The 26,299-nt window shown below is 44.4% G+C and overlaps 1 protein-coding gene across 1 annotated transcript in view; it reads right to left on the bottom strand.

Annotated features, from left to right (window-relative positions):
* Positions 1-253: 253 nt before the first annotated feature.
* The window catches only part of ANP32B (acidic nuclear phosphoprotein 32 family member B), a 61,475-nt gene continuing 35,429 nt past the window's right edge, over positions 254-26,299 (bottom strand). The window contains exons 5-7 of the mRNA XM_077250829.1: positions 16,819-16,955; positions 16,165-16,228; positions 254-1,203 (exon numbers count right to left, since the gene is read on the bottom strand). Of these exons, the coding sequence (XP_077106944.1) occupies positions 1,130-1,203; positions 16,165-16,228; positions 16,819-16,955 (275 nt within the window). The 3' untranslated portion in view covers positions 254-1,129. The remainder of the gene's footprint in view (positions 1,204-16,164; positions 16,229-16,818; positions 16,956-26,299) is intronic.

The following is a 26,299-nucleotide window of genomic DNA, read 5'->3' as shown; positions in this document are numbered from 1 at the left end:
GCTCTCCAATCAGATCCCGATTATGTCACCTGTCAGAGCTACCAATCTGCACAGGAATCGCAGTGCTTGCAGGACCCTAGTGGTCCAGAGCGCTGCCAGACCACCGACCGCTCAAACGTTGGCGCTGCACAGAGCCCAGCAAGCGCTGATGTTTATGTACAGTGAGCGGTTGGGAAGCGGTTACATTGGCCTTGGTTTATTGGCTAATTGCAAATAGAAGTTTGTAAATTTTGCTGATAAACCCAATTTGCACTGAGGGTTGTAGAATTTTAATTGCAAAGTTATCATGCGGTATCGGACAACAATCTGAGGCATACTTCTTAAAGATTCTAAAACCGTTCTAAAAAAACATAGTGCTTCCCAAGTAATAAATGGCAGCGTATACACACTTTTGTATATGCAGAACAATAATTACAAAGCACATTACAAGTACACGATCAGGAGTCATTTACTTCTTATTCAGAAATGTAATCATACAACTAGGATTTACCAAATAGTAACATGTTTATTTCACTCATGTTGTTAAAAATAGTTCATCTTCAGTTGTCGCAAAAACATCCTACTGTAAAAAAATATTGAACTGTTAGGAAAAGAAAGCAAAGCAGGAAAAACAAGACCCAAAATGTTAAGATTTTATTTACAAAGTTTTTTTTTCCTTTTTTTTTTTGTTATACAGAAAGTAAAAATGGTGCTCTGATGTCTATTTAATAGGTAGCCATTGACAATCATGACTCGCCAAACACTAAATGTTCTAGATTGTTAACCCTTAAGAACCCCAATGCAATAGTAAAACCATTGACTCAGTTTTATTAGCCGAAAGTTTTGTATATATATTTTTTTTCTCTGTATACATATATATATTTATTTTTCCATGATTTTTTTTTTGCCTTTTTGAGACTTAATTATAAACCAGGATGTAAGTTTCCAGTAGGATTTATTGGCTGTAGGAATGTCACAGTAACAACTCTTTGGCTCTTTTGGGGTGTTCAGGGAGAGGGCTTGTTTTAATTGTTAAATTTCATTTGCAGCTTGTTTTCAGTAATCCATGGATGGGGCCAGTTCAATCAATACTGTGTAATCCAAAATGTCCTTTTTGATTTTTTTTCTCTTTTTTTCCTCTTACAGAAATCTAATCATCCTCTTCATCACCTTCGTCATCTGTGTCCCTCTTCCTCTTTTCTCCTTTTCCAGTTTCCTCCTCATCTGTTGAAAGAGACAGATAATGGATTTAGTTATTATAAAACACAACAGCACTAACAAACAAACAAACAAGGAAAATTAACATTCAAGTCTGAAAATTGTTAGTAGCAAGCATTAAATTAAACAACCAGAAATGACTAATAGACAGGTAACAAAAGTTCACATGTTATGGTTCGAGCAGAAGTACATTTTGAATACTAAATAATATATGCACAGTTCTATCTGGAAAGTCACTCCAGCACTGCTATTCATTCACAAAGAAGTTAAAAGGGTTGATCCAAGTGAATATTATTTATCACCTATACATGGGATAGGCAATAACCGACTAGTGGGGCACTGAGTGCTACGACTCACACAGATCGGCAGAATGGGGCAATTTTATCCTTGCTAGAATGGAGCCCACTACATCGATTCTCTCGGGCACTGCGCTCAGCTATTTCCAGCAACCCCATAGAGTTATTTTTGTAGAAGCAATATGTTGCTAGTATGATGATACACTTTTTTTTTTTGCTACTCATGCCATTTAAAATACTTAAGAGTTCATACACGGGGGCGTGTCCGTATGCCGAGCTGAGCAGAAGTGTGGTGAAGGAGCTCCTGCCATCTCCCAGCTATAAATAGCATAATATCACCCTGCATCACCGGGTTCCACAGTCAGCATGGGGCCCAGGAAACCTAGGACCATACAGCAGCCTGCGGTGGACCAGCCAGCACAGCGGACGGCTCTGGACGCTTTTCTGGGCCTTGAACAAGTCCAGGGAGATACACAGGCGCCACCTTTACAGAGACAGGGCAGTGAGGAGGAAGCTTCCAAGCAAGACGCTCTGCATCAGGACGGCACTCAGGAGACTGATGGCTGCTGGGAGGAGGAGATCTCCCCCTCTACATCGGGGGATGAGCCTTAAGGCCCCATCTCACATAGCGAGATCGCTAGCGAGATCGCTGCTGAGTCACAAGTTTTGTGACGCAACAGCGACCTCAGTAGCGATCTCGCTATGTGTGACACGTACCAGCGATCAGGCCCCTGCTGTGAGATTGCTGGTCGTGTCGGAATGGCCTGGACCTTTTTTTGGTCGTTGAGGTCCCGCTGACATCGCTGAATCGGTGTGTGTGACACCGATCCAGCGATGTCTTCACTGGTAACCAGGGTAAACATCGGGTTACTAAGCGCAGGGCCGCACTTAGTAACCCGATGTTTACCCTGGTTACCAGCGTAAATGTAAAAAAAAACAAAACAGTACATACTCACCATCTGATGTCCGTCAGGTCCCTTGCCGTCTGCTTCCTGCTCTGACTGACTGCCGGCCGGAAAGTGAGAGCAGATCACAGCAGTGACGTCACTGCTGTGATCTGCTCTCACTGTACGGCGGCTCAGTCAGAGCAGGAAGCAGACGGCAAGGGACACCGAAAGGCGAGTATGTACTGTTTGTTTTTTTTGGTAACCAGGGTAAACATCGGGTTACTAAGCGCGGCCCTGCGCTTAGTAACCCGATGTTTACCCTGGTTACCCGGGTGCTGCAGGGGGACTTCGGCATCGTTGAAGACCGTTTCAACGATGTCGAAGTCGTTCCCCTGATCGTTGGTCGCTGGAGAGAGCTGTCTGTGTGACAGCTCCCCAGCGACCACACAGCGACTTACCAACGATCACGGCCAGGTCGTATCGCTGGTCGTGATCGTTGGTAAATCGCTATGTGAGACGGGGCCTTTACACAGAAGGAACAGGACTTCATGGAGATCAGATAAGCACCGCTGCTGACCGCAGCCACGAGGTGAGGGGGAGGGGGGGTGTTGGGCCCCCACTCCTTTACCCTTCATATCAGCCCACACAAACAAACAGCTCCTCATTACATCAGGAGGTCCATGGACAGAATAATACACAGGACACTGCCTATATTCAACCCCATCAGGGATACTACTCCTCTCATCATCCTGATTATTCACAGGGTGGATAAAAATCAATGTTTTTTTAAAAAAATAAAAAAAAATCGGATTTTTTTCAATAAACTGCTTTTTGAGGAAAATATTTTACCATCCAAAGGTTCTTCCATCATGAGATAAAGCTGAGTTGTTTAACTCAGTAGAATAAAGGCTGTATATGTGTAACATTCACAATGCCATGCTCTTCCAGAGGTTTCTGTAGGATGCTGACTATCCAACAAGTTTGGGCATGTCAACTGAATGGAAAAAGAAACTAAACCAAAAGTGAAACCAAGCTAGAAGGGTGGAATTAAAGGGGCAGTATGAACAAAATGTGGAGGCTATTAATAGTTTATACAATTAAGACATGCTGCTTTTAAACACCTACCTATTGCCATATAGTAAAACAAAAAAGATTTTTACTTACTTTGGGCTCCCCCCCTCACCCTGGCGTTAGATCGTTGCCCCTAGTTTCGTCCGTGTAACTATGGGCGCACATGCGCACTGCTCTCACTTCTCATTTTAATCGTGATTTATATTAAAAAAAACCTTTTGATTTAAATCAGTGATTTAAATCATGATTAAAATCATGATTTAAATCGATCCGATTTAAATAGAAAAAAATCTTTTGATTTAAATCGTGATTTAAATCATGATTTAAATCGGCGTGATTTAAATCAATCCACCCTGATTATTCAGTTAACTATCATCTTAAGGGTACTGTCACACAGTGGCACTTTTGTCGCTACGACGGTACGATCCGTGACGTTCCAGCGATATCCATACGATATCGCTGTGTCTGACACGCAGCAGCGATCAGGGACCCTGCTGAGAATCGTACGTCGTAGCAGATCGTTTGGAACTTTCTTTCGTCGCTGGATCTCCCGCTGTCATCGCTGGATCGTTGTGTGTGACACCGATCCAGCGATGCGTTCGCTTGTAACCAGGGTAAACATCGGGTTACTAAGCGCAGGGCTGCGCTTAGTAACCCGATGTTTACCGTGGTTACAAGCGTAAAAGTAAAAAAAAACAAACAGTACATACTTACATTCCGGTGTCTGTCCCCCGGCGTTCTGCTTCTCTGCATTGTGAGCGCCGGCCAGCCGGAAAGCGAGCACAGCGGTAACGCGGTGACGTCACCGCTGTGCTTTCCGGCTGGCGCAGACACAGTGGAGAGAAGCAGAACGCCGGGGGACAGACACCGGAATGTAAGTATGTACGTTTTGTTTTTTTTTTTACGTTTACGCTGGTAACCAGGGTAAACATCGGGTTACTAAGCGCGGCCCTGCGCTTAGTAAACCGATGTTAACCCTGGTTACCCGGGGACCTCGGCATCGTTGGTCGCTGGAGAGCTGACTGTGTGACAGCTCTCCAGCGACCACACAACGACTTACCAACGATCACGGCCAGGTCGTATCGCAGGTCGTGATCGTATAGTGTGACAGTACCCTAACTCACGGCCTGATGGCAGCTTCAGGGGGCCTGCCCCTCCCTCCCAAGACTGGCAGTTTATTCTGGCAACTCTACCATCTAAAGAGGACTTTAAGATCCTCATTAGTGAGGTCAAAGACATATGCAGGGCAGAAATAGCCAACGTGAGACGAGATTTACAACACTTAAATGGGAGGATTGAGGCCCTGGAAGAGGAACATGACACCACAAGAAAACACATGACAGAAATTCGCCAGCTAGTGTCCTGACAACAACAAGTGATGGAGGAAATGCAGTCCCACTTGGAGGATTTGGACAATAGGGGACGCAGATGCAACATACGTGTGAGAGGAGTGCCTGAGGTGGAGGTCTCTGAGTCTCCTGATCTGATCCTGCAGGACATCTTTAATAACATTCTGGGTGCACCTCCAACCAATATAACTAAGTTGGACAGAGCACACAGGGCGCTACAGCCTAAGAACATGTCTACTCAACCCCGAGATATTATATGCTGTGTTCACGACTTTACTACTAAAGAATTGATCATGTCCAAAGCCAGGACCCGGAACCAGACCCCCTTATTTCGGGGAACAGAGCTTCAGCTCTTCCCTGATCTCTCCCGCATAACCCTGCAGAAGCGGAGACACCTCAGGCCCCTCTTGCTAATACTCCAGGAACACCAAATTAAGTATAGATGGGGGTTCCCATTTGCCCTGACAGCCAGGAAAGATGGAAAGTCCGCGACTCTGCGTACCCCTGCTGATGTGATGGCCTTCTGTACAACCCTGGAGATCCCGGCAGTCAACATTCCACCATGGGTCCTGCATGTACCTGGGGCTCCCCCTCCACCGGTGTGAACCAAGTTGGGGGGAGGAAGGCGCGGGGCGAGTGGGGGAGGTGGGGGGAGAGGTGGCCGTGCCCCGTCTTCTCCCCGTACCCGTTGACTTGACTTTTAGTTTAGGCTTGTTTAGAACAGGCCGCATATTCTCTTTTTCTCTAAGCCTCCCTTACTGATTGGCCCCTCTGCCTTCTGGCCTGTGACGCTGGAAATGGGACATCCAAACCCCACCGGGGGATGGACACAATGCTGCCTCTGTGTGTCTGGAGCCGCACCATTTACTGAAACAATTGAAGCAGGTCACCCGGGAAGGCAGGTGGCGGGGGCTTCGCCAAGGCCACTTCGGTTGCTTCCCAGTTACCCCTTTCTTTACATTGGAGGGGCGGCTGGCTGGAGATAGACCGGCTCTCTCGGATTCGGAGACTTCCACCTATCCTAGGGCTTCCCTGGGATTGATATTGAGACCGACTTTTTCTACCACTCTGGCCCTCCGAGCCAAGAGTGGGTTTCCTCAGGGGATCCCTCTCCGGGTTAAACCCCGGGTATTGTTTTCAATTGTTTTTCTATGTTTTTTCACTTTTTGGATATGCAATTTACTAACCGAGTGTCTATGTCTTCCCTTTTCCTTGTTGTTCTTACCCTACCCAACCACCCAAATTTTGTTTCCACCCTCGGTTCGATCCTTGACAGCCTTCATCTGGTGGACCAGCCGCGCTGAGACAACCTCTATGTTAACTTACACCTTCAAAGGTAACAGTCCCGACACCTGCACTACACTCCACCTAATGCAACTAAGATGACACGTATTGTATCCATTAACGTGCGGGGTCTTAATTCTCCCCGCAAGAGGAAATTGCTGTTACAGGAGCTGCGCTCCACTAGGGCAGACGTGGCTTTCATCCAAGAGACCCACTTTGACTCTACAGGCTCATTTAAGTTTGCAGCCCACTTATATCCCCATCAATATCTAGCCAAGCACGAATACTAAGAAAGGGGGGGTTGCAATCCTGATTGCAAAAAATTGCCCTATACAAGTCACTGGAAATCACTCTGACCCTAAGGGACATTACGTGATCCTGGAGGCACAGGTGGGGGGCTCACCTCATATTCTCGCTAACATTTATGCCCCGAACGAGGGACAGATTCGCTTTCTGAGGGGGGTATTTTCACTCGTAGGGGGGCTTCCCCATGCGGCGACTATAGTAGGTGGAGATTTCAATCTTCCATTCTCTGAAACATCTGACAGGCTTTCTCTCGGGGGGTTCCCGCCCTCTGACTCTGTAAAGAAGCCGTCTTTGGGCTTCCGGAGGATTATAAGATCTGAGGTTCTCTTTGACGCATGGAGGGTGGCACACCCTGGAGAGAGGGCCTTTACCTTCTTTTCACACCCACACCAGACCCATACCAGGATCGATTACTTCTTTGTAAACTCTGCTATTCTTAAGAGGCTGGGGGGGGGGGGGGGTGGAACTGGGCTCCATTACCTGGTCAGATCATGCTCCTGTGATCATGGAACTGGAGGGAGCCCATTCTCGACCTAGATTTGGCCACTGGCGCTTAAATGAATCTTTACTCAAGGACCCCGAAGTCAGGGCCTCACTGCATAAGCAACTGGAGGAATTCTTCCAGCTCAATACGGGCTCAGTCTCCTCCCTGGGAATTCTGTGGGAGGCACATAAGGCGGTGATGAGGGGCCATTTTATTAGGGAGGGCGCCAGGGCCAAGAGATCCGCGGGGGTCCAGAGGGCACATTTGACTTCTCAACTAAAGCTTCATGAGAGGACACTCGCTGAATCTCCCTCTCTGGCCGCTTTGAAAGAGGTGGTCAGACTAAGGGAAAAATTAAAAGATCTGGCGGTGGCGGGGGCGGAGAAGCTGCTAACTTTCTCTAGACAGAAATTCTATGAAAGGGGCAATAAGGCACACACCCTCCTGGCACGCCAGCTGAAGGAACGCTCCGTGGCTTCATCTCCTCAGGCCTTGCGGGGCGCTGCAGGGGTGACGCATTATCACCCTGATGCCATAGCTGATATTTTTTATAATTTCTACAAAAAATTGTACAATCTTGGTCCCCCATCGGCTGATGGATCCCAGGGTTCAGGGGCTATTGAAGACTATCTTGCTACCTTAGACCTCCCCTCCCTACCTAGTGAAGCGATTGAATCTCTAAATAGTGCAGTTTCCTCTGAAGAGGTAGAGGAGGTTTTGGAGTCCCTGCCCATGGGAAAATCACCTGGCCCTGATGGTCTGACATACTTTTACTATAAGACATTCGCCAAAACACTTCTTCCTCACTTGGCGTCATTATTTAACTCCTTCTTGCAAGGCGACCCAATCCCGTCCACAATGCTACATTCCCACCTCATCCTCCTTCCAAAGCCGCCCAGGGACCCCTTGGACTGTGCAAACTACAGGCCAATAGCCCTTTTGAATACGGATTTGAAGGTGTTCACCAAGCTACTGGCCTCCAGACTTAATAAATGGCTACCCTCGATTATTCATAAAGACCAAGTAGGCTTTATTCCATGCCGTCAAGGGGGTGATAACACCAGGAGGGTTGTGGACTTGGTGGACATCTCGAACCGAAAGAAATTGTAAACACTAGTACTGAGCCTTGACGCCGAGAAGGCTTTCGATCGCCTCTACTGGCCATTCCTTTTTAGTACGATGCGGGTCTTTGGCATCTCGGGTGGATTTTTGTCCGCGCTGAGATCCCTATACAATCACCCTACAGCAGCCATAAAACTCCCTCTCTGTACATCCAAACCATTCACTTTATCGAATGGCACCAGGCAGGGGTGACCTTTGTCACCTCTCCTGTTTGCCCTCTGCATAGAGCCCCTGGCAGCGTCCATACGACGGGACCCCAATATTTCTGGGGTGATGGTTGGGAGTAAATCTTTTAAGATCGCACTATTTGCTGATGATGTCCTATTGACGCTCACTAATCTCCACGTGTCTCTTCCGAACCTCATGAGGGCTTTGAGGAGATATGGGGACTTATCTGGATATAAAATCAATTCCAGCAAAACGGAGGCTATGCCGCTTAACATCCCCCCTGAGGTATGGGACCACCTACGCCTGAATTTTAAATTCAGGTGGAAACAGGATGCTGTGAAATATCTGGGGGTGAATATTACGTCCTCATATGAGACCCTCTGCAAACTAAATTTCCCCTCCCTCTTTAAAGAATCAAAAGCCCGCCTGACTAAATGGCAATCACTCCCTCTCTCGTGGATGGGTCGGATAGCGGCGGTAAAAATGAGCCTTTTACCCAGATTGATCTACGCCTTTGAGACCCTCCCAGTTGGAGTTCCGGTCTCGGAATTGAAGTCCCTTCAGGCGGCTATTATGAGGTTCATATGGCAACAAAAGCGCCATAGAGTGGCTAAGGAGGTTCTCACAGCTCATAAGACCAGGGGAGGGCTTTCTGTGCCAAATATTCTTAATTACTACTGGGCTACTCACCTGAGGAGAATCCCCTGCTGGACATCCCAATGGGCCTACAGCAAGTGGAATGAAATAGAGAAATTATGGCTTGCCCCAATACACCCTAACTCTCTTTTATGGTCGCCAGCACAATGTAAGTCCTTTCCGCCCCTTTTAGGCCCCATGCAGTTCACCCGTGACATTTGGAATACCTGCACACGGAGATTCGCCCTCATGTCACCTTGCTCCCCCCTTGTGTCCTTCATCTATCATCCACAGCTCCCAAGCAGTTTAGAGTCTCCTATGGTTCACCCTTGGCTTAAAGCGGGCCTATTTAGATTTGCGGATATTATAGATGGGGAGACCATGGAGATTCACTCCTTTGATTATCTTAACCCCTTCCCGACCCATGACGCCTATGCGGCGTCATGGAATGATCGCATCCCTGCAGATCGGGTGAAAGGGTTAATTCCTATTTTACCCGATCTGCAGGGAGAGGGGGGAGTTGTACTTCAGCCTAGGGGGGGTGGCTTTGCCCCCACGTGGCTACGATCGCTCTGATTGGCTGTTGAAAGTGCAACAGCCAATCAGAGCAATTTGCAATATTTCACCTATGAAAATGGTGAAATATTGCAATCCAGCCATGGCCGATGCTGCAATAGCATCTGCCATGGCTGGAAATCATGTACTGGCCCCCCCCACCGCCCCCGATCTCCTCCCCAGTCGTCCGTTCTGTCAGGTACCCCCCTCCGTCCCCCTGTTCGCTCCCCCGTGCTCCTGTCCGCTCCCCCGTGCTCCTGTCCGCTCCCCCCGTCCTCCGCTCCCCCCCCCTGTGCTCCGATCCACCCCCCCACCACCCCCTCATACTTACCGATCCTCCCGGTGTCCGGCCGTGTCCTCGCTGGGCGCCGCCATCTTGGAAAATGGCGGGCGCATGCTCAGTACGCCCGCCGAATCTGCAGGCTGGCAGATTCGTTACAGGTACATTTTGATCGCTGTGGTAGGTTCTACCACAGCGATCAAAATAAAAAAATAATAAATAAACCCCCCCCTTTATCACCCCCATAGGTAGGGACAATAATAAAATAAAGAAAATATTTTTTTTTCTTTTACCACTAGGGTTAGGGTTAGAACTAGGGGTAGGGTTAGGGGTAGGGTTAGGGTTACGGGTAGGGTTAGGGGTAGGGTTATGGCATGTGCACACAGAGCGGATCGGCCGCGGATCGGCCGCGGATCCGCAGCGGATCGGCCGCGGATCCGCAGCGGATCCGCAGCGGATCGGCCGCGGATCCGCAGCGGATTGGCCGCGGATCTGCAGCGGATTGGCAGCGGATCCGCAGCGGATTGGCCGCGGATCCGCAGCGGATTGGCCGCGGATCCGCAGCGGATTGGCCGCGGATCTGCAGCGGATTGGCAGCGGATTGGCCGCGGATCCGCAGCGGATTGGCCGCGGATCCGCAGCGGATTGGCCGCTGCGAATTCGAAGCAGTTTTCCATCAGGTTTACAGTACCATGTACACCTAAGGAAAACCAAATCTGCTGTGCCCATGGTGCGGAAAATTCCGTGCAGAAACGCTGCATTGTATTTTCCGCAGCATGTCAATTCTTTGTGCGGATTCCGCAGCGATTTACACCTGTTCCTCAATAGGAATCCGCAGGTAAAAACCGCACAAAAAAACACTGGAAATCTGCTGTAAATCCGCAGGCAAAACGCAGTGCCTTTTACCTGCAGATTTTTCAAAAATCGTGCGGAAAAATCTCACACGAATCCGCAACGTGGGCACATACCCTTAGGGTTAGGGTTGGAATTAGGGCTAGGGTTGGAAATAGGGTTAAGAATAGGCTTGTGGTTAGGGTTACGGATAGGGTTAGGGGTGTGTTGGGGTTACAGTTGTGGTTAGGGTTGGGATTAGGGTTACGGTTAGGATTAGGGTTAGGATTAGGGTTGGAATTAGGGTTACGGTTGTGTTGCGGTTAGGGTTGTGGTTAGGGGTGTGTTGGGGTTAGGGTTGTGATTAGGGTTATGGCTACAGTTGGGATTAGGATTAGGGGTGTGTTGGGGTTAGTGTTGAAGTTAGAATTGAGGGGTTTCCACTGTTTTAGGCACATCAGGGGTCTCCAAACGCAACATGGCGCCACCATTGATTCCAGCCAATCTTGCGTTCAAAAAGTCAAATGGTGCTCCCGCCCTTCCAAGCCCCGACGTGCGCCCAAACAGTGGTTTACCCCCACATTTGGGGTACCAGCGTACTCAGGACAAACTGGGCAACAACTGTTGGGGTCCAATTTCTCCTGTTACCCTTGCAAAAATAAAAAATTACTTGCTAAAACATAATTTTTGAGGAAAGAACAATTATTTTTTATTTTCACGGCTCTGCGTTATAAACTTCTGTGAAGCACTTGGGGGTTGAAAGTGCTCACCACACATCTAGATAAGTTCCTTCGGGGGTCTAGTTTCCAAAATGGGGTCACTTGTGGGGTGTTTCTACTGTTTAGGCACATCAGGGGCTCTGCAAATGCAATGTGACGCCCGCAGACCATTCCATCAAAGTCTGCATTTCAAATGTCACTACTTCCCTTCCGAGCCCCGGCATGTACCCAAACAGTGGTTTACCCCCACATATGGGGTATCAGCGTACTCAGGAGAAACTGGACAACAACTTTTGGGGTCCAATTTCTCCTGTTACTCTTGCAAAAATAAAAAATTCTGGGCTAAAAAAATATTTTTGAGGAAAGGAAACACATTTATTATTTTCACGGCTCTGCGTTATAAACTTCTGTGAAGCACTTGGGGGTTCAAAGTGCTCACCACACATCTAGATAAGTTCCCTTGGGGGTCTAGTTTCCAAAATGGAGTCACTTGTGGGGAGTTCCTACTGTTTAGGCACATCAGGGGCTCTGCAAACGCAACCTGATGCCCGCAGAGCATTCCATCAAAGTCTGCATTTCAAAACGTCACTACTTCCCTTCCGAACCCCGACGTGTGCCAAAACAGTGGTTTACCCCCACATATGGGGTATCAGCGTACTCAGGAGAAACTGGACAACAACTTTTGGGGTCCAATTTCTCCTGTTACTCTTGCAAAAATAAAAAAATTCTGGGCTAAAAAATCATTTTTGAGAAAAGAAAAATTATTTTTTATTTTCATGGCTCTGCGTTATAAACTTCTGTGAAGCACTTGGGGGTTCAAAGTGCTCACCACACATCTAGATTAGTTCCTTGGGAGGTCTAGTTTCCAAAATGGGGCCACTTGTGCGGGAGCTCCAATGTTTAGGCACACAGGGGCTCTCCAAACGCGACATGGTGTCCGCTAATGATTGGAGCTAATTTTCCATTCAAAAAGTCAAATGGCACGCCTCCCCTTCCGAGCCTTGCCGTGCACCCAAACAGTGGTTTACCCCCACATATGAGGTATCGGCATACTCAGGAGAAATTGCCCAACAAATTTTAGGATCCATTTTATCCTGTTGCCCATGTGAAAATGAAAGAATTGAGGCTAAAAGAAATTTTGTGTGAAAAAAAAAGTACTTTTTCATTTTTGCGGATCAATTTGTGAAGCACCTGGGGGTTTAAAGTGCTCACTATGCTTCTAGATAAGTTCCTTGGGGGGTCTAGTTTCCAAAATGGGGTCACTTGTGGGGGAGCTCCAATGTTTAGGCACACGGGGGCTCTCCAAACGCGACATGGTGTCCGCTAAAGATTGGAGCCAATTTTTCATTGAAAAAGTCAAATGGCGCTCCTTCCCTTCCGAGCCCTGCCGTGCGCCCAAACAGTGGTTTACCCCCACATATGAGGTATCAGCGTACTCAGGACAAATTGGACAACAACGTCCGTGGTCCAGTTTCTCCTTTTACCCTTGGGAAAATAAAAGAATTTTCGCTAAAATATCATTTTTGTGACTAAAAAGTTAAATGTTCATTTTTTACTTCCATGTTGCTTCTGCTGCTGTGAAACACCTGAAGGGTTAATAAACTTCTTGAATGTGGTTTTGAGCACCTTGAGGGGTGCAGTTTTTAGAATGGTGTCACTTTTGGGTATTTTCAGCCATATAGAACCCTCAAACTGACTTCAAATGTGAGGTGATCCCTAAAAAAAATGGTTTTGTAAATTTTGTTGTAAAAATGAGAAATCACTGGTCAAATTTTAACCCTTATAACTTCCTAGCAAAAAAAAAATTTGTTTCCAAAATTGTGCTGATGTAAAGTAGACATGTGGGAAATGTTATTTATTAACTATTTTGTGTCACATAACTCTCTGGTTTAACAGAATAAAAATTCAAAATGTGAAAATTGCGAAATTTTCAAAATTTTTGCCAAATTTCCGTTTTTTTCACAAATAAACTCAGAAATTATCGACCTAAATTTACCACTAACATGAAGCCCAATATGTCACGAAAAAACAATCTCAGAATCGCTAGGATCCGTTGAAGCGTTCCTGAGTTATTACCTCATAAAGGGACACTGGTCAGAATTGCAAAAAACGGCAAGGTCATGAAGGGGTTAAGCAACATTTCTCGATTTCCAACAGGGAATTCTTTCAATACCTACAAATCAGAGATTTTGCTAACTCCCTATATGGTAAAGCGGGAGCTTCGATCCCCACGGATTTCGAGAACATTTGCAGGAGGGGCGTGAACACCAGGGGTCTGATCTCAGAAATTTATAACCTTTTATCGGATCCACAGGATGGGTCTGGTGAATCTTTTCTATACATGCGCAAGTGGGAAGCCGCCCTGGAGCGGCGTATTTCTCCCCGAGAGTGGTCTGTCATTTGGAGGAATGCCGCAAAATCGTCAGTGTGTACTCTCTATAGAGAAAATATCTATAAGATACTAATGCACTGGTATCACACTCCAGAGTTTCTGCATGGACTGAATCCCTCTGTCCCTCCCTCCTGTTGGAGATGTGGAGGAAGCACTGGGTCCCTCATGCACATATTCTGGTCATGCCCCAAAATTGTACCTTTTTGGGGTCAAGCTAAGTCCCTCATTGACAAGGTATTGCATACAGATATAGAACTAAACCCTCTGGTGCTTCTCCTGGGTCACGGGGCGCCGGGTATGGGCAAACTTTCCAATAGATTATTGCAACATATCCTTACGGCGGCCAGATGCCTGATTGCGCGTTTTTGGAGGCAGCTGAGTCCCCCTTCGCTTCAGATCCTCATTAGACGGATCATGGATGTCAGAAGGATGGAACACCTTACAGCCTTACTAAATGACTTGGTGGTGCGCTTCCAGGCAATATGGTCCCCGTGGGATTATTATGCAGCGGGATCCGACCTGTAGTGCGGCTGAGTTCGGATTTGATTAGTCGATTTAACTGAGGTTTTTCCCTTTTTTTCTTCTTCCCCTCCCCTCCTTCTACTCCTTACTGTCTTGTCTTGTCTTTGTCATTTACATCTTTGTAAAATTAAGGTCATTTATAGCCTTACATCGTTTATATCGTTTATTATTCATGCACACTATACAGAAACTAAATACTTGTACGACCCTGTTTTGTTATACCATGTTTAATAAAATAAAAATTTTATGGTTAAAAAAAAGAGTTCATACACAGCTGCAGCATTATTCTTCTATTAGTACATTATGCGTATGATTAGTATGCACTCTATCGTGCTAAAGCATGTCAATGTGAAATATATGAAATATGAATAGCTATTTTGAATATTAGGAAAAAATGAATGAGACGCTTTGCACAAAATTCGGCCAAATAATGTCTGCCCATCAATCATCGTCAAGGTGGTCCCATAAGTCTGATGGGTCCCTATCCAATGTGAACACCTCTCTAAGGCATGAGTCACACTAGAGAGGAATACGGACGAGTGCTATGCGAGAGAAAAAAAAAAAAAAAAATCGCATAGCACTCGGACCAATGTTAATCTATGGGTCAGCTCCCATCATCCATTGTTTTCTCGGCCGTATTATACGTGCGAGGGAAATCGCAGCATGCTGCGATTTGCAATATATATATATTATATATTACTGTATATATGTTTTCACGAATATTTGAAGCCATGGATCCATTCTATATCCATTTTGCAAGCCGGCGAGAAAATCTCGTCATACGGATGTCACATGGATACTTTGATGCGAGGAAATCGCATCCTCGCATTGCACACGGATGATATACGGATCACTGTTCAGGGAACATTTCTGCGATTCTCGTCTGTGAAAAACGGACCGATTTTTTTATACACTGTGTGCGACTCCAGCCTATGGCTGATGTCTGAATTCCTGGGTGAATGTGGACACTTCTCTCAGCAATGCCTGCATTTATGGGTAGGTACGAACCTGCTGTAATTAAAATCACCACATGGTGAAGGGTGGAGTTCTCAGTCAGTAAGCGTCTAATTTTTTTCTCCTAATATTCAAAATCCGTATTGCTATTCATATTTCATATATTTCACATTGACATGCTTTAGCATAAGAGTGCAACCCTTTTTGTATATTGTATATGGAGGTAGCTGCTCCTGGTATGCACCTATTCACACTAATTTGGATGTACCAGTCAGATTTTTTGTTATTTCCATGATTAGTATGCATACCAGGAATTAGACAGATTAAAAGTTATGTAACAGGTATAGCAAAGCAACGCCAATAGTGACTATGTGGAACCACAAGCCTGAGGGATGCACAGTCTGACTGCCGCATTTCAGAACACAATGGTCTTTAGTCAAAGCCATAGTGACTATAACTAAAGACTTAAGGTACCGTTACACTAAACGACTTACCCACGATCACGACCAGCGATACGACCTGGCCGTGATCGTTGGTAAGTCATTGTGTGGTTGCTGGGGAGCTGTCACACAGACAGCCCTCTCCAGTGACCAACGATCAGGGGAACGACTTCAGAATCGTTGAAACTGTCTTCAACGATGCTGAAGTCCCCCTGCAGCACCCGGGTAACCAGGGTTACAAGTGAACACATCGCTGGATCGGCGTCACACACGCCGATCCAGCGATGACAGCGGGTGATCAGCGACCAAAAAAAAGTCCTGATCATTCCCATCGACCAATGATCTCCCAGCAGGGGCCTGATCGTTGGTCGCTGTCACACATAACGAGATCGTTAGCGGGATCGTTGCTACGTCACCAAAAGCGTGACGTTGCAACGATATCGTTATGTGTGACTCAGCCTTAAGGTCTGAAATGCAGTAGCCAGACTGATCTGAGACTTGTGGTTCCACATGGACACAAGTGACATATGGTTATACCTGTTTATGGCTTTTAGTGTGGATTTAAAATTAATGATATTGCATTTTATTGCATAATACAGGAGTCTGAGCAACTGTGCACATATTAAGAAGTGACAGACTACTCTTATTATACAATAATGAATATAACAAACCTTCATCTTCCTCTTCATCTTCCTCCTCTTCATCTACCTCTCCATCATGTCCAAATTCCTCATCCTAAATAAAAGAAAAAAAAAACAACAACAAAAAACTAAATTTAGAACAGTAGAGCAGTTTACATTACATTTCTTCGGTAAGGCTGCATGCACGCTATTGTTGGAAAGTTCTCCTGGCCATCGTTAAGCGAGTTTATCACAGCACAAATTGTGAAGTAAGTATTTGGGAGTATTCGCCCATATAAGCACCTCACCAGATATGCAGATTCTAAGGGCTCAAACCTCAGGAAATATTTTGTGCAACAGAACACTTAACCAACCAATTGATATAGTGCAGATTTATTTCGGCAAAAATGCATCCCATAAATGGCATTTGTGCATCCACAGAAACACACACAACAAAACACTAAGGAATCAGTCATATGGCTGTATGTGCAATGGGCCACTACACACACAACATTTGAAGCCCATTTACTTACACTCGAGTGGTTTTACAAATGGAAATCGCAGCATGTATTATTCTGGTCGGTTTTACACACTAGAATATTTTATGCATATATAATAGCTGGCACTATTCTACATTTGTAGACGTCACTGGTCATCTCAACTTGGCCTCACACAAACAGCAAAAATTAAATATTCTGCACTAACTTCTTCTTCTCCACTACCATCCTCCTCTTCATCTTCTTCTCCAACCTCTTCCTCATCCTCATCATCTTCCTCCTCGTCATCTATATCCTCTTCCTCTTCACCTTCCTCTTCGTCATCATCTTCTTCCTCTTCTCCTTCTACAAATGTAGATATTGTAGTGAGTAAACAGGATTAATATTACATGCACAAATTAGCTCTATACATACAGAATCTAATGTAAAATCAATGTCAATACTTACAAGAAAATGCATTTTAAGGGGTACACAGCTGATGTAGATTTAAAAAGGGGATCAAATTAAACATGAGATCTTAACTCCTTTCTGTCATTGGACGTACTATTCCGTCCATGTGGGGTGGGCCCTAGTTCCCAAGGACGGAAAAGTACGTCCAGCGCGATCAGCCGCGCTCACGGGGGGAGCGCGGCCGAGTGTCAGCTGACTATCGCAGCTGACATCCGGCACTATGTGCCAGGAGCGGTCACGGACCGCCCCACGGCACATTAACCCCCGGCACACTGCGATCAAACATGATCGCAGTGTTCCGGCGGTATAGGGAAGCATCGCGCAGGGAGGGGGCTCCCTGCGTGCTTCCCTGAGACGATCGGTACAAGGCGATGTGCTCACCTTGTACCGAGCGTCTCCTCCTTGCAGGCCCCGGATCCAAAATGGCCGTGGGGCTGCATCCGGGTCCTGCAGGGAGATGGCTTCACAGTGCCTGCTCAGAGCAGGCGCCAGGAAGCCTGGAGCTGTGCACGTCAGATCGCCGATTTTTTCTATAAAATAGTTTTTATCGTATAAAAGTGCCAAAACATAAAAAAAGATATAAATGAGGTATCGCTGTAATCATACTGACCCGAAGAATAAAACTGCTTTATCAATTTTACCAAACGCGGAACAGTATAAACGCCGCCCCCCCCCCCAAAAAAAAAAAGAAATTCATGAATTGCTGGTTTTTGGTCATTCTGCCTCACAAAAATCGGAATAAAAAGCGATCAAAAAATGTCACGTGCATGAAAATGTTACCAATAAAAACGTCAACTCGTCCCGCAAAAAACAAGATCTCACAAGACTCTGTGGACCAAAATATGGAAAAATTATAGGTCTCAAAATGTGGCAACGCAAAAAACATTTTTTGCAATAAAAAGCATCTTTTAGTGTGTGACGGCTGCCAATCAAAAATCCGCTAGAAAACGTGCTATAAATAGTAAATCAAACCCCCCTTCATCACCCCCTTAGTTACAAAAAATTAAAAAAATTTATTTATTTCCATTTTCCCACTAGGGTTAGGGTTAGGATTACATTTACGGTTGGGATTAGGGTTGGGATTAGGGTTAGGGGTGTGTCAGGGTTAGGGGTGTGGTTAGGGTTACAGTTGAGATTAGGGTTAGGGGTGTGTTTGGATTAGGGTTTCAGTTATAATTGGAGGGTTTCCACTGTTTAGGCACATCAGGGGCTCTCCAAATGCGACATTGCGTCCGATCTCAATTCCAGCCAATTCTGCCTTGAAAAAGTAAAACAGTGCCCCTTCCCTTCCGAGCTCTCCCGTGCGCACAAACAGGGGTTTACTCCAACATATGGGGTATCAGCGAACTCAGGACCCATTGGACAACAACTTTTGGGGTCCAATTTCTCCCGTTACCCTTGGGAAAATACAAAACTGGGGGCTAAAAAATAATTTTTGTGTAAAAAAAAAAAGGATTTTTTATTTTCACGGCTCTGCGTTATAAACTGTAGTGAAACACTTGGGGGTTCAAAGTTCTCACAACACATCTAGATAAGTTCCTTGGGGGGGTCTAGTTTCCAATATGGGGTCACTTATGGGGGGTTTCTTCTGTTTGGGTACATCAGGGGCTCTGCAAATGCAACATGACACCTGCAGACCAATCCATCTAAGTCTGCATTCCAAATGGCGCTCCTTCCCTTCCGAGCTCTGCCATGCGCCCAAACGGTGGTTCCCCCCCACATATTGGGTATCAGCGTACTCAGGACAAATTGGACAATTGGGTTTAATTTACACTGTTTCCCTTGGAAAAATACAAAACTGGGGGGCTAAAAAATAATTTTTGTGGAAAAAAAAAGGATTTTTTATTTTCACGGCTCTGCGTCATAAACTGTAGTGAAACACTTGGGGGTTCAAAGTTCTCACAACACATCTAGATGATTTCCTTAGGGGGTCTACTTTCCAAAATGGTGTCACTTGTGGGGGGTTTCAGTGTTTAGGCATATCAGTGGCTCTCCAAACCCAACATGGCGTCCCATCTCAATTCCAGTCAATTTTGCATTGAAAAGTCAAATGGTGCTCCTTCCCTTCCGAGCTCTGCCATGCGCCCAAACAGTGGTTTACCCCCAAATATAAGGTATCAGCGTACTCAGGACAAATTGGACAACTACTTTTGGGGTCCAATTTCTTCTCTTCCCTTTGGGAAAATAAAAAATTGGGGGCGAAAAAATCATTAATGTGAAAAAATATGATTTTTTATTTTTACGGCTCTACATTATAAACTTCTGTGAAGCACTTAATGGGTCAAAGTGCTCACCACACATCTAGATAAGTTCCTTAGGGGGTCTACTTTCCAAAATGGTGCCACTTGTGGGGGGTTTCAATGTTTAGGCACATCAGGGGCTCTCCAAACGCAACATGGTGTCCCATCTGAATTCCAGTCAATTTTGCATTGAAAAGTCAAATGGCGCTCCTTCGCTTCCGAGCTCTGCCATGCGCCCAAACAGTGGTTTACCCCCACATATGGGGTATCGGCGTACTCAGGACAAATTGTACAACAACTTTTGGGGTCCATTTTCTCCTGTTACCCTTGGTAAAATAAAACAAATTGGAGCTGAAGTTAATTTTTTGTGTAAAAAAAGTTAAATGTTCATTTTTATTTAAACATTCCAAAAATTCCTGTGAAACACCTGAAGGGTTAATAAACTTCTTGAATGTGGTTTTGAGCACCTTGAGGGGTGCAGTTTTTAGAATGGTGTCACACTTGGGTATTTTCTATCATATAGACCCCTCAAAATGACTTCAAATGAGATGTGGTCCCTAAAAAAAAATGGTGTTGTAAAAATGAGAAATTGCTGGTCAACTTTTAACCCTTATAACTCCCTAACAAAAAAAAAAATGTTGGTTCCAAAATTGTGCTGATGTAAAGTAGACATGTGGGAAATGTTACTTACTAAGTATTTTGTGTGACATATCTCTGTGACTTAATTGTATAAAAGTTCAAAGTTGGAAAATTGCGAAATTTTCGCCAAATTTCCGTTTTTTTTTCACAAATAAACGCAGGTAACATCAAAGAAATTTTACCACTATCATCAAGTACAATATGTCACGAGAAAACAATGTCAGAATCAACGGGATCCGTTGAAGCGTTCCAGAGTTATAACCTCATAAAGGGACAGTGGTCAGAATTGTAAAAATTGGCCCGGTCATTAACGTGCAAACCACCCTTGGGGGTAAAGGGGTTAAAGAGAACATATATAAAAAAAAGGAAAACCATTTTTAAATATTTTAATAGATTTTTATGCTATAAAATAGGATTTAAAGGGTTTTGAGCATTTCAACTTTTAAACCCTAGGGGGAGCAGCTGCTGATATTAGCCATGAAAGCCTAGAATGAAATATTGTATCACAGAGTAGCACCATATTGGTGACAGCAATGTGATATAGACTTGTGGAAAGTGTCACTGAGGACTGACTGAAGGCCAGATTCTAGCTTTAATCCTAACTTAGGCAAACCTTGAAGTGGCACCCTTCTCCACAATGCCATACAAATGTGTAGTGGATATATACAATTACTCCTTTGTTTTCTGGGGTTTGTTTTTTTCAGTTTTTAAAATATGCTGCAAAAATAACCTGGGAACCCCATTCATCAGATCAGTAGGATGACAGCATTCCCAACCTTGTATATTTATTTAACTTTTTCAAAGGAAAAAAAAATGGTTTGTGTCGCCCTTTTCCGAGCCCCCTCGCGGTTTTACTTTTCGGTCGATGGAGTGGTGTGAGGGCTTGTTTTTTTTTTTTTTTGCAGAAAGCTGACGTATTTATGGATACCACTTTGGGGTACATATGATGTTTTGATCGCTTTTTCTTGCATTTCTTTAGTGAGGTGATGTAACTGACAAACCACGATTGTGGCTGTTCGATTATTTTTCTGCTCATGCCATTTCCCATAAGGGTTAAATAATTTAATATCTTCCTGGATCAGACTTTTATGGATGTGACAAGATCAAATGTGTTTATTTTTTTTACGTTGTATATTTTTATAGGGAATTTGATTTTCTTTTTAGCGATAACCAGGGACGGTGTTCGGGAAAGTGTGAGGGGTTGGAGGTGTGCACAAACTACACTCCTCCTCCTCCTATGTAATTAGGTTCTTCAGCTGCTGTTTATTGCATTTGTTCCCAGGAAAGTTGGGTCAGTGGGTACATTGTTCATGGGAAAGCCTCCCAGGAAGAGATACAACTAACAGCAGTTGAAGAACCTAATAAAACAGAAGAAGGCATTTAAAAGGGAGGACAGTTATCTGATCCTGGTCACTGCTCACAGATTCCTACAGTGATCAGAGCCAGGGTGGATTGATTTAAATCACGCCGATTTAAATCATGATTTAAATCACGATTTAAATCAAAAGATTTTTTTCTATTTAAATCGGATCGATTTAAATCATGATTTTAATCATGATTTAAATCACTGATTTAAATCAAAAGGTTTTTTTTAATATAAATCACGATTAAAATGAGAAGTGAGAGCAGTGCGCATGTGCGCCCATAGTTACACGGACGAAACTAGGGGCAACGATCTAACGCCAGGGTGAGGGGGGGAGCCCAAAGTAAGTAAAAATCTTTTTTGTTTTACTATATGGCAATAGGTAGGTGTTTAAAAGCAGCATGTCTTAATTGTATAAACTATTAATAGCCTCCACATTTTGTTCATACTGCCCCTTTAATTCCACCCTTCTAGCTTGGTTTCACTTTTGGTTTAGTTTCTTTTTCCATTCAGTTGACATGCCCAAACTTGTTGGATAGTCAGCATCCTACAGAAACCTCTCGAAGAGCATGGCATTGTGAATGTTACACATATACAGCCTTTATTCTACTGAGTTAAACAACTCAGCTTTATCTCATGATGGAAGAACCTTTGGATGGTAAAATATTTTCCTCAAAAAGCAGTTTATTGAAAAAAATCCGATTTAAATCAAAAAAATCCGATTTAAATCAAAAAAATCCGATTTTTTTGATTTTTTTTTAAAAAACATTGATTTTTATCCACCCTGATCAGAGCGCAGCAGTCAAATCTTTGCAATCTGTAGCGCTCTGATCACAATAGTTAGCGGTGAGCAAAGATCCAGGCACCAAAGCTTAGGGCTTGGCTCTACCTAGTGACCTGTTCTGACCGCTGGATGAAGTCACGACTGCAGATATGGCACCTGGACCTGTGCTCACCGCTAACTTCTGTGATCGAAGTGCTGCAGATGGCAAATATTTCACAGCTCCGCTTTGATCACAATAAGTACTGGTGATAGAGGGAAATTCTAGCTCAGCGCATATCACTGGGTTATAATAAAAAAGGTGCCAGGGTCCATCGACAGATGTGTACTGGGAATACCACAGGGTGTGCAGAGTTCAGCTAAAATAATCGCAGTGTAAGAGATAGGATCAAACGCGGCCACAGTTTCCAATGCCTGGTGTCTGCCATAATTGCTGTAAGTGTCATGCTCTGATATTTTCACAACCAGGAAATAAAAATGACAGCCCCAAGTGGTTGAAGTAATAAAAATAAAAAGTCAATTTTATACACTTATAAACCTTTATGTAAAACGTAAAAATAAATAAATAAATAAAACATTATGATACATTCCCTTAAAAAAAATAACCTGTCACCATGAGAAAAAAAGTGTCCAGTTTTTGTGCTTATTTTTTTCCCTTGAGTATTCTGGCCATAAAAAAATAGCACTAAGTAAAAGTACAGTGGATTTAAATTAAAAAAACAACAAAAAAAAACACCCCCACCCCAATTTCATACTCCGATATTCAGGAGGGCAGTTAGAATAAAATAAGAGCAAAAACTGGACACTTTTCACCTTGGGACAGGTCCTCTTTATAAAATGAAAAAAATCTTGGGTTTTTTTTGCCTTTTTTTTTTAACTTGAAAATTATAGACAGAACCACCGTATTTTCGGACTATAAAAATTCTCCAAAAATTTTGGGGGGAAATGGGGGTGCGTCTTATAGTCGGAATATACTTACAATTAATGTGGCGGCAGGAGGAGTTGGGCGATTCCGGTCCAACGCTGCAGGGCGATGATTACACTCCCTTCCCAGGCTGCTGCGGCAGGTTCACGGTGCTCTGTGGTGCAAGGGCTGCGCTGGCATTTTGTGAAAGCCCGGAGGCCCCCGAACATCCATTGCTGCGATGCGGTGGCCTCCAGGAAAATGGCCGCCGGGGGCAGCGCATGCTCAGATTGAGATCTTGGCACAAAATCTCGGGAGACGAGATCTCATTGCCAAGATCTCAATCTGAGCATGCGCCAACCCCCGGCGGCCGTTTTCCTGGCAGCCCTCTCACCACAGAACGCCGCTGACCCTGCCGCACCAGTCTGGGAGTCATATCGCCGGACCACCGAACACCCGTGACCACGCTCCCCTTTAAAGCTGAATTTGGACTGTAAGATGGATCCCCATTTGACACATTAACTTTTTTCCCTATTTTCCTTCTGAAAATTTTGGGTGCGTCTTATGATCAGGTGCATCTTATAGTCTGAAAAATATGGTAGGTTCACACCTAATAATAGGTATATATATAAAAATAATCCGCGCTGGGTTCTCCAGTTTTGTGACCACTAAATACCTCCAAAAAACAATATTTGCACCTTTTATATGACTTTAAAAAACTATTAAAAAATAAGTTTGTGCTGTGTTTTAAAATAGCTCCACCGTGGAGCACGACATTACCATAAGGAAATTCTGAGCGAGATAATAAATTGATTTTTTACCTGGTGCGGTATAGTCGATAATGTCCACAGTTCCCTTTAGTCGGTAAAAGTCCAAATGTGGAAAAATGCGGCTTCGGTGGAGTTTTTTTTCCTCTTTTGCTTTCACGTGAGCGGGCTCCAGGCAGTGCCCCGGCCGGCGGCAAACAGCCCTATGCTCGCTCACTGCTAGTAGCGACTTTGCGCTGTGCAGCTCTCGGTTCTCTGCCTCTGCAGGACCTTGCGTGACGTCACGGTCATGTGATTGCTCACGTGACTTGCTACAGATAGCACGGTGGACCAATTTCCTACTAGTTTCGGAATAGGACGTATTCCTTCATCAGGAGCCCGCTCACGTGAAAGCAAAAGAGGAAAAAAAACTCCACCGAAGCCGCATTTTTCCACATTTGGACATTTACAAAGACCGACTAAAGGGAACTGTGGACATTATCGACTATACCGCACCAGGTAAAAAATCAATTTATTATCTCGCTCAGAATTTCCTTATGGTAATGTCGTGCTCCACGGTGGAGCTATTTTAAAACACAGCACAAACTTATTTTTTAATAGTTTTTTAAAGTCATATAAAAGGTGCAAATATTTATTGTTTTTTGGAGGTATTTAGTGGTCACAAAACTGGAGAACCCAGCGCGGATTATTTTTATATATATACCTGTTTATAGCTACTAATACAGAAGGGTGGCACTGTATTTGTATCCGCTGCAGGATTCACAGTTTCTGAAGCGCTACTGGTGTGTTTAATTTCACACCTAATAATAGTTTAAATTTTAAAAGGACACAAAAATAAAAAGGCTCCACGGAAAAAAAAAAAAAAAATCGGTACACAATATCACAGGACTTTTTTTTTTTTTTAAACAGAACATTCCATAAAAGCAATGAAAGTAGCATTTTGATAAAATATTGTAGGCTGAAATTGTTGCATAGAATTTCAATGCATATCATATTTCTCTATTTTCTAATGCAATTAAATTTGTATGGTAACCAATTTTTTTTTTCAGTTGCTGAGGAGCTCAGCTCTAACTTTACAGAAGAGATCCTACAATACAGTCATGGCCAAAAATGTTGGCACCCTTGAAATTGTTCCAGAAAATGAAGCATTTCTCCCAGAAAAGTGTGGCAATTACACATATTCTGTTATACACTGTGTTCCAAATTATTATGCAAATTGGATTTAAGTGTCATAAATATTTAATTGTTTTGTTTTTCAAATAAACTCGTGGATGGTATTGTGTCTCAGGGCTCAATGTATCACTGAAATCAATCTTAAACACATGTGATAATTGGTTTTCCAGGTAATTCTAATTAAAGGAAAACTCCTTAAAAATGATGTTCCACATTATTATGCAGGTCACAGGTTTCAAGTAACATGGGAAAGAAAAAGGATCTCTCTGCTGCCGAAAAGCATCAAATAGTGCAATGCCTTGGTGAAGGGATGAAAACATTAGAAATTTCCTGAAAACTTAAGCGTGATCATCGTAGTGTTAAGAGATTTGTGGCTGTATCTGAGCACAGATGTGTTTCTGCTGATAAAGGCATAATGAGGAAGATTTCTGCCAGGCAAGTTCATCGGATTAAGGCTATGTTCACATTTGCGTTGTGCGGCGCAGCGTCGGCGCCGCAACGCACAACGCAAACAAAAACGCAGCAAAACGCATGCACAACGCTGCGTTTTGCGCCGCATGCATCCTTTTTTTAATTGATTTTGGACGCAGCAAAAATGCAACTTGCTGCGTCCTCTGCGCCCGACGCTGCGGCGCAGACCGCTAATGTGAACGTAGACTAAGAGAGCATCTGCTAAAAAGCCATTATAAAGCAGCAAACAGATATTTGATGCTGCTGGTGCCTCTGGAGTCCCTCGAACCTCAAGGTGTAGGCTCCTTCAAAGGCTTGCTGTGGTGCATAAACCTACTATTCGGCCACCCTTAAACAGTGTTCACAAGCAGAAATGGTGGTATTGGGCCCACACATACATGAACACTAATTTCCAAACAGCCTTGTTTACTGATAAGCATTGAGCAACCCTGGATGGTCCAAATGGATGGAGTAGTGGATGGTTGGTGGATGGCCACCATGTCCCAACAAGGCTGCATCGTCAGCAAGGAGGTGGAGGAGTCATGTTTTGGGCCAGAATCATAGAGAATCAGCTGGTAGGGCCCTTTAAGGTTCCTGAAGGTGTGAAAATGACCTCTGGAAAGTATACTGTATAGAGTTTCTGACTGACAACTTTCCTCCATGGTATAAAAAGCAGAAATGTGCCTTCAGGAGCAAAATCATCTTCATGCATGACAATGCACCATCTCATGCTGCAAAGAATACCTCATTGGCTGCTATGGGCATAAAAGGAGATAAACTCATGGTGTGGCCACCATCTTCCCCTGACCTCAACCCTATAGAGAACCTTTGGAGTATCATCAAGCAAAAGATCTATGAGGGTGGGAGGCAGTTCACATCAAAACAGCAGCTCTGGGAGGTTATTCTGACTTCATGCAAAGAA

This window comes from Ranitomeya variabilis, chromosome 1 (genome assembly GCF_051348905.1).
Source record: "Ranitomeya variabilis isolate aRanVar5 chromosome 1, aRanVar5.hap1, whole genome shotgun sequence".
Taxonomy (NCBI): domain Eukaryota; kingdom Metazoa; phylum Chordata; class Amphibia; order Anura; family Dendrobatidae; genus Ranitomeya; species Ranitomeya variabilis.
This window is presented reverse-complemented; position numbering and strand designations above follow the sequence as displayed.